The sequence below is a fragment of the Corvus kubaryi genome, unplaced genomic scaffold (assembly GCF_017639235.1).
Source record: "Corvus kubaryi isolate FWS band 111438036 unplaced genomic scaffold, C.kubaryi_AGA036_p1.0 45376, whole genome shotgun sequence".
NCBI classification, from domain to species: Eukaryota; Metazoa; Chordata; class Aves; order Passeriformes; family Corvidae; genus Corvus; species Corvus kubaryi.
In genome coordinates this window covers 1-7,726 of record NW_024581287.1, presented here as the reverse complement: position 1 = coordinate 7,726, position 7,726 = coordinate 1, and the positions used below count along the sequence as shown (strand labels likewise).

The 7,726-nt window shown below is 64.3% G+C and overlaps 1 protein-coding gene across 2 annotated transcripts; it reads right to left on the bottom strand.

Annotated features, from left to right (window-relative positions):
- LOC121672244 (nuclear factor 1 C-type-like) lies at positions 1 to 7,326 on the bottom strand. Of its 2 annotated transcripts, XM_042044833.1 has the most exons (5): positions 7,168 to 7,326; positions 6,869 to 7,053; positions 5,299 to 5,458; positions 3,610 to 3,695; positions 1 to 1,450 (listed from the first exon to the last, which is right to left on the bottom strand). In XM_042044833.1, the coding sequence occupies exons 1-5, from the start codon at positions 7,265 to 7,267 to the stop codon at positions 1,433 to 1,435; spliced, it is 549 nt and encodes a 182-aa protein (XP_041900767.1). In that variant the 5' UTR covers positions 7,268 to 7,326; the 3' UTR covers positions 1 to 1,432. The 2 variants fall into 2 exon arrangements, with proteins under 2 accessions (XP_041900767.1, XP_041900768.1); XM_042044834.1 differs by lacking the exon at positions 3,610 to 3,695.
- Positions 7,327 to 7,726: the final 400 nt, after the last annotated feature.

Below are 7,726 nucleotides of genomic sequence, written 5' to 3'. Positions count from 1 at the left end.
CAAAAAAAAAAAACAAAACAAAAACCAAAAAACAAAACAAACCACCAAACCCAAAAACCCCAAACCAGCCGTCCCGGCAAGCCAGTGCCGGGGACTCCACCTCCTCCTCCTCTTCCTCTTCCTCCTTTTTTGTGATTTTGTTTTCTTTTCTTCTTTTCCTTTTTTTCTTCTTCTTTTTTTTTTTTTTTTTTTTTTGACGATTCCCTCTTAAAAGTGCATTTCCTACAAAATGTGCAACACGAGCGCACCCTCCCCTGCCTCCCACCTGGTACCTGTCCACAGGAATGCATAGCTCAAACACACGGACGCAAGCCCCCCAGCCCCACGGACCCCCCGGGCGCGGGGACACGCCGGGGGACACAGGGACACGGTGGGAACACACGGGGCTGGGGCCGGGGCCGGTGCAGGCTTGGGGGAGGAAGGTGACCAGAGGGATGGTGACCGGTGCCCCGGCGCGACGGGTGGCCGCCCAGGAACCATGGGGGCCGGGCTGCGACAGTCCCCATGCCGTTTCCCCGGTGGAATCGGGGTGCCACCGCCGCTGTGACGTTTGGGGCCGTAGTGGGAGAGTCCCGACACCGCGTCCGCGCGGGAACCGAGGTGCCACTGCCGCCGCGACCATCTCTGGCCGTGCCCATGCACCCTCCGTGGCCACAAGCCCCCTCCTCCTGTGCCACCCGCTCGAGCCACTGTGCCACCATGTCTCCGTGCCACCGCACCACCGTCACCGTGTCACTGCAGCACGGTGCCGCCCGTCCCCCAGGCGCTTGCACAGCACGGAGCATCACCCGCCCCGACCACGAGCGCGCCCGGTCCGCGGGGCTCCGGCAGCAGGAGGGGTTCCCCCACCCCGCCCCGCCGCGCCCCACCCCAGCCCCGGGGCCCCCCGAGAGTCTGGGGCCGGGGGGGTCGGCGGGGGAGGTTTTGATCTTTTTTACTCACATAGAGGCAAGAACGAGAGAGTCAAAGCCGTTTGCATATTCGAGCGGCCGGCGGGGCTCGGCGCCGCGGCCCTGCAGCCGCTCCGGGAGGCGTTGCTGGCACGACTTGTGTCAGGTCTCAGCGCGGCGCCGGCCGACGGGGTAAATAATAGTGTTTTTTTCTTTTTTTTCGTTTTTTTTTCTGTTTCTTTGTTTTCTGGCGCATCGCCGGGGTGGGGGGAAGGTCCTCCTGGGATGGGTTGTTGGTTTGTTTGTTTTTTGTTTGTTTTTTTCTTTTTTTTTCCTTTTTAAAACAGTTTGACCCTTTTCCTTCTTCCTTTCCCTCGCTCTTTCCTTCGGGTGTGGGTTTTGCTTGTCGTCGTCGTCGTCGTCGTGAGGCCGCGCTCTCCGTCGTCACCGCAAGGCTGGGCCTGGTGCTCGGGGACGGGGATGTTCCTCTGGGGGTGCCTAAAGCAGAGGAGAAGGGAGGCGAAGGGGCGGCACGGCGGCGGTTATCCCAGGTACCAGGACTGCCGGGAGAGAGGAGAGAGGCCGGCGTTAGTGCTCTGCCCCGCGGAGCTGCTCCGTCCCCCGGCCGGTCCCCAGACCCCAGACCCCCGCTGTGCCCACGCTGTGCCCTGCTCGGCGCACGGGGCTGGCGTCCCCACTCCTGCACTGAGTTTGGCCGTCCTCCGCACCGCGGCCACCCGCGTTCCCCTGGGGGCCGGTCCCTCTGCACCTTCACGGCAAAGGCGACTCTCCCCAAGGACTGGTGCTGCCTGGGGACAGGTAGGGGGGGTGGCACGGCTGGGGACCCCGCGAGGTGGCCCCCTGCCACCCTCCCATTGTTTCCCCCCCCCCCCAGCCCCAAGTTCAAGTTCATTCCCGATTACCTCATGTCTGGTTTCCGTTGGAAACGAGACAGCTCGGGGCCGCTGCTTCCCTTAACCCTTCCAGGCCCCGCCACACATGACCAGAGCGTGGCAGGTCTCAGCTGCTCCTCCCGTGACACCGCCTCCTTCGCCCGTGCCTCAGTTTCCCCAGGCAGAGCATTCTTGAGCCCTGGGGAGCCTCCCCGAGCATGACTGGAGACATCCATACACAGGGACCCTGGTGTCCTGGGACTGAGTGGCTGCGACCCCCGTGTCGGGACAGGGACTCTGGCCCCCTGCTCCTACAAGGTTCTCCTGGTGCTGTCCCAGGTCTCCTCTTTAGGGACCCAAGGCCTTTGGAGTACCCACCCCATGTGCAGGACTGAGGCAGAGTGGGGGTTGTGATCAGAGCCGGGTCCCCCATGTTTTTCCTCAGGAACGGCACAGCACCCTCGGGTGTCCCAGCTCATGGTTCCCAAATCTCACAGCCTGGCACAGCACAGCACCCCCGGGTGCCGTGTCACCGCTCACAGCCCCCAAGTACCCACACCCTGGCACGGCACAGCCCCCTGAGTACTCCCCCCCAGCCAGGGCAGCAGCCCAGGGTGCCCCAACACGGCACCATCCACAGCCCCATCCCACTGTCCTGTCTCCCGTGTCCCCCGCCAGGCAGGACTGCAGCCACTGCAACTGCCCCTGCAGGGAATGCTGAGGCCAAACCAGTCATGTCACAAGTGAGGCCAGGAGCTGCCACCCCTGTCCTGGCACCATTGCACTGCCTGCAGCACCGATGCCAGCTCCAGAAGCCAGGACTAATGGAAAGCCCCTGGAAAGGCGCACACAACCTCCCGCTGCAGCTGGAGTGGCCATGGGCACAGCCGGACGAGAGCAGGTGGCTGTGCCCACACAGAGGGGGACACACGGCCCTGCTGCTCCTCCTTTGGGGATGTTGTTGGCACCTGGGCAGGGTGCCAGGTGGTGCCAGGCAGGGTGCAGCTGGAGCATGGCAGTGACCTCCCGCTATGATGGAGGACTCATGGTGGCCCTGAGCCACCAGCAGTGCCCAAGGCCCTGTAGTGCCCTGTACCAATTCGTAGCGAGGACGCCATGGCAGCAATGCCCATGGGCCACAGCGGTGATGCCAAGGCAGTGATGCCCACAGCAGCAAAGCCGTCAGTGGCAGTGCCAGAGCTGCAATGCCGTGGTGGTGATGCCCACGGTGGCACTGCACATGGAAATAACCCCACAGTGGTGACATACACAGCAGTGGTGCCCAAAGTGGCAGTGCCCACAGTAGCAATACCCATGTCCACAATGCCTGCAGTGGCAACGCCAGTGGTGGCAATGTCCATGGCAGTGATGCCACTGCTGTGGTGACACTCCTTGTGGCCTCAGACGCAGCAGCGATGGCCATGGCAGCAATGGCCATGGAGGTTACATCCACAGCAGCAATGACCCGCGGCAGGGACACCACAGTGGCAATATCCATGGTGGTGATGCCCACAGCAGCAATGCCCACAGGAGCAATAAACATGGCAGCAATGACATGGCAGTGATGCCATGGTGGCAGTGCCCACGGCAGTGATGCCATGGTGGCAATGCCCTCAGCAGCGATGCCATGGCAGTGATGCCACAGCAGTGATGCCACGGCAGGGACGCCATGGCGGGGATGCCCACATCAGCAATATCACATCAGCGACAGCCACGACGGCGATGCCAGCACTGGCCATGCCCACGGCGATGCCCACGGTGATGCCATGGCGAGGGTGCCCGGGGCGAGGGCAGGAGGGTCCCCCCAGCAGCATCCCCGCTCTCACCTGTGCCTGATAGATACTCCCAGGATCCCTTGGTCCTAATCCCACGAAGGAACGGTTCGCAGGGGGCGTGCCTGGTGCAGAGTAGGCTGGGGAACAAACGAGAGCTCGTTAACGGGGCTGTGGGTGGCACTGCCATTGTCCCCCCCGGGGCCAGGCCCGGCCCTCTCCCTGGCACTGCTGGGACGGAGCTCCCTGGCACCCGGCGCTGGCGACCGGGCGACGTCCCTGGCTGTGACCTGATGGCAGGCGAATGGAGCCCAGGGGTGCTGCACCCAGGGGTGCTGCGCTCGGACGGTACCACCCGTGGTTTCGGGACGATGACAGGCTGGGGGGGCGAGGTGCCCCGGGGTGCAGGCGCAGATGGTGCTCCCGGCTGTGCCCGCGCTGCGGCTTCCAGAGCTGAGCTGCCACGGGGAGAACGAAGGGAGCCACCAGTTCCACTTGGCCACATCACCCTGCTGCCACCTCCATCCCTCAGCTGGGGGTCCAGCAGTGGGACCTCCAGCCCTGCTGAGCATCTGGGTGCAGCCCTGCTGGAAGCAGAGTGCTGCCAAGGGGAATGGGGGACTTGGAGCCAGCTGCAACCCTTGGGGACAGCCAGTGTCCCCCTAATGCATCCTTCCCTGAGCCTGCAGGAACTTGCACTCCTCTGTCCCTCCCCAAGGCTGTGACCCCATTATCAGCCAGGCCACCCCATGCCATCCCATACTGTCCCCTCCAGATCGTCCAGGCTTTGGCTCCTTCACGCCATGGGATATCCATACCTGCTGACCAGCTGCTGGCAATCAGCCATGGCCCATTACTCAGGGACAGGGTAATGGCCCAACCAGGCAGGGCTCGACTGTGTGGGGACACAGCAGCCACTTGGGGTAGCATGTCCCATAGGTACAGCACGATGGGAACAGGAACAACTCCTCACAGAATGTGGCGACGGCACGGTGTCCCACCACTGCAGCACACACCCCAGTGCCAGTCTGGGGTGCCTCTGGCTGCTGGGCCCAGCACCCCGAAACCCTCCTGGCCAAGGCACTTATGGCCCTGAGGTGGAGCGGGGGGCAAAGAGTTTGTCAGCCACCGTGCTAACGAAGATCCCAGGTGCCACCTGCCAAGGGCTCTGGGGGACCCGCACAAAGTCCTTTCTCTGGTGTCACTTCACATCCCCACGAGACCAGAGTCCCCAGCACCAAGGACCCCCATGGCAGCAAGAGTACGACAGCCCACACAGCACACCAGGCACACTGTCCCTAGTCCCAGTGCCACCCGCGTGCCAGCTGGTCCCCGTTCCCGGCAGCACAGCCACCACCATGGTGGGATAAACAGACACGGAGAGGCCACGGCCTCCCCCACAGCACTGCCCACACCGAGGGTCTGGGCAGGACACTGGTTTGGGGAGCCCTGCTGCGGCTCCACTCACACTCAGAGGGACATGGGGCTCGAGCTGGTCCCTGGGACCAGCACGGGACCCCCTGGCTCAGCGGCCACAGCAGCCACTTGCCCAAACCCTGTCCACTCCGACCTGCCTGAGACCCAGCAAACTCATGGCGTGCCAGCTGCCGCCCTCTCCCCGGCTGCGGGGAGGCCACCTCCGCCAACATCCCCCCAGCACCGGGATGGGGGGACACCCTGGGGGGCTGCGAGAGGAGGGGGCCAGCCGGGCCGGGGAGCAGGGTGGGCGCCGCGGGTGCTTACTGGGTGATGTCGGCGAGGTCGTCCCTCCCTCGGAAGTTGTCGTGGTGGATTTGGTGTCAGGAGAGACGGCCAAGCGGGGCATGCCGGGGGGAGGTGGCGGCGCCAGCATCTGCGTGGGCAGGTAGTGGCTGGGCACTTTCACTTGACCACTTCCATTTAACTGGGGACAACACAGACAAAAAACAAACAGCACAAGCCATTAGGACACACGCACACCAGCATGGCCGGGGAGCCCCGGGGACACCCCCGGAACAGGCACGGGGTGTCCCTCACTGCAGACATGAGTTTGTTGGGTCTCAGAGCAGCCCTGAATGGTCGGCATTGGCAGCAGGCAGGAAATGACGGCGGGACAGGAGGGATTTGGGGGGCTGTGGAGACAGAGGCCCCATGGGAGTCATGACCCACAGTGGCGCATGCTGGAGCCGGGGCGCTGGGACCCCTCTCTGCAGTGACAGGGGGGCCTCTGAAGCACTGCCTGGAGGGGTAGGGGCACCCAGAGCCTCCAAAGGCTCCTGCACCAGTGCTCTGTGCCCAACCTGGCTGTGGGCTGCTCCTGATCTGGTGTCCATCAGCCAGCACTGAGCCACTGCACAGGGGAAGAGTGGCCATGCCCCTCACCTTGGCATCAGGCCCTGCTGGTGAGGGGAAACAAGCAAGCGGTGGGCAGAGGTCAGAAGGGCTCCCCAAGAGCTCTGCATCTGGGAGGACAAAGCGGGGCACAGGGGATGTGGAAGCGGGCCACAGGATGGTGTGGAAGCGGGAACACTCCCAGGCTCCAGCTTCGGGTATGAAGGGTGCCCTTCACGGGGTGTGCGGGGTGCTGGTGGTGGGGCATGTGCTGTGTGTGGGGGCGCTGGGTGTATGGGGTGATGGTTTGGGTGCTGCATGCACTGGGTGCTGCATGTGCACGGTGCTGGTTGCATGGGTTGTTTGGTGATGGGAGCATGGGGTGTGGGGTCCCGGGTGTGTGGGGTCCCATGTCTGTGGGGTGCACTGGGTGCATGGGGCGCAGGCCGCTGTGGCAAGGGAAGGCCCACAGCAGCACACTGTGGCTCTGCCATCCCCGCAGGCACACTGGGGACACGGGTACAGTGAGGAGCTGACGGGTCACCCGTGGGCTCTGCAGGTGGATGGAGCACGCCAAGCCCATCACTCTCCTGGACACGCTGGCGGACGGTGACTCTGGGAGATGGTAACACACCCCTGGCAGACATCTCGCTCCCCCCCCGACACCCCAGCTCCGGCTGACGGCTCAGCCCCAGCACCCCAACACCCGCGGTGTCCCCGCGCCGAGCCGGGGCACAGCACCTCCATCGCCGGAGACACGAGGTGCCAACACGCAGCAGGCGCAGCAGCGCTCCCGAACCAACGCACGGCACGGCTGGAGCTCAGCCCCAGCGAACACCCCACCAGCGCCACCGGAACACCCCGACCCCCCCCCGTGCGGCGGCAGAGGTGACGGCGGCGGTGGCCGGTCCGGGGGACTCTCCTCGGGCAGCCCGGCTGGCAGCAGCCCCCGGTGCCCACGGCGAGGCGAGCGATGGGTGCGGGGACGGGGCTGCGTCCTTACCGGTCCGGGTTGCTGGTTGGACGGGTCGCAGGCCAGCGAGACAAGGTCTTTGAGCGGGTCCTGCGGGTTGAGATGAGGCGGATACCGGATGGCCGTGTGCGGGAAGTAGGTGGAGGCCGTCTGGGGAAGGATGGAGGTGGTGGGGAAATGCAGCGCAGACGATGGGTGCGGGCTTCGGGCGATACCTGCGGGAGACAGCAAAAGGGGACGCACACCTGTGTCACTAGCTAGTGGCTGCCCTAGCCCCTCGACCGCTCAGCGCTCACTCTGTGCCTCGGCTTCCCTGGCAGGACACTCACCACTGTGCACAGCGATGACGGGACGGTGGTGCTGCGTGAAGCTGCTCAGCCGGGGCGAGGAGTCCTGGGGCGATGGGCTGTTGAAGGGAGACTTGTCCATCTCTGTCTTCTTCACGGTTGGGGAGATGCCTGGGGAAAGTGGGGCGCAACGTCAGGACCTGCCATGGGACCCGAAATCCCACGGCTGCTGCCATCTCAGTGCAGTGCTGGGGGAGCCCATTCTGGGGGCAAGGAGCACCCCGGGGTCAGGGTGGGCGTGGGGAGGGTGGTGCTGTGAGTGTGTGTGCCGGCAGGAGGGTGAGCACACGTGTGGGCACCTCTGGGGCTACCACAGGCATGCACACGCACAGGGTGTGTGTGAGTGTGCACACAGCTGTATGTATGAATGTGTGTGTGTGTGTGTGTGTGCTGTGTACCAGCACAGCTGTGTGTGTGTGCGTGTGTGCGTGTGTACCAGCACAGCTGTGTACCTGTGTGTGTGTGTGTGCTATGTACCAGCACAGCTGTGTACCTGTGTGTGTGTGCTGTGTACCAGCACAGCTGTGTACCTGTGTGTGTG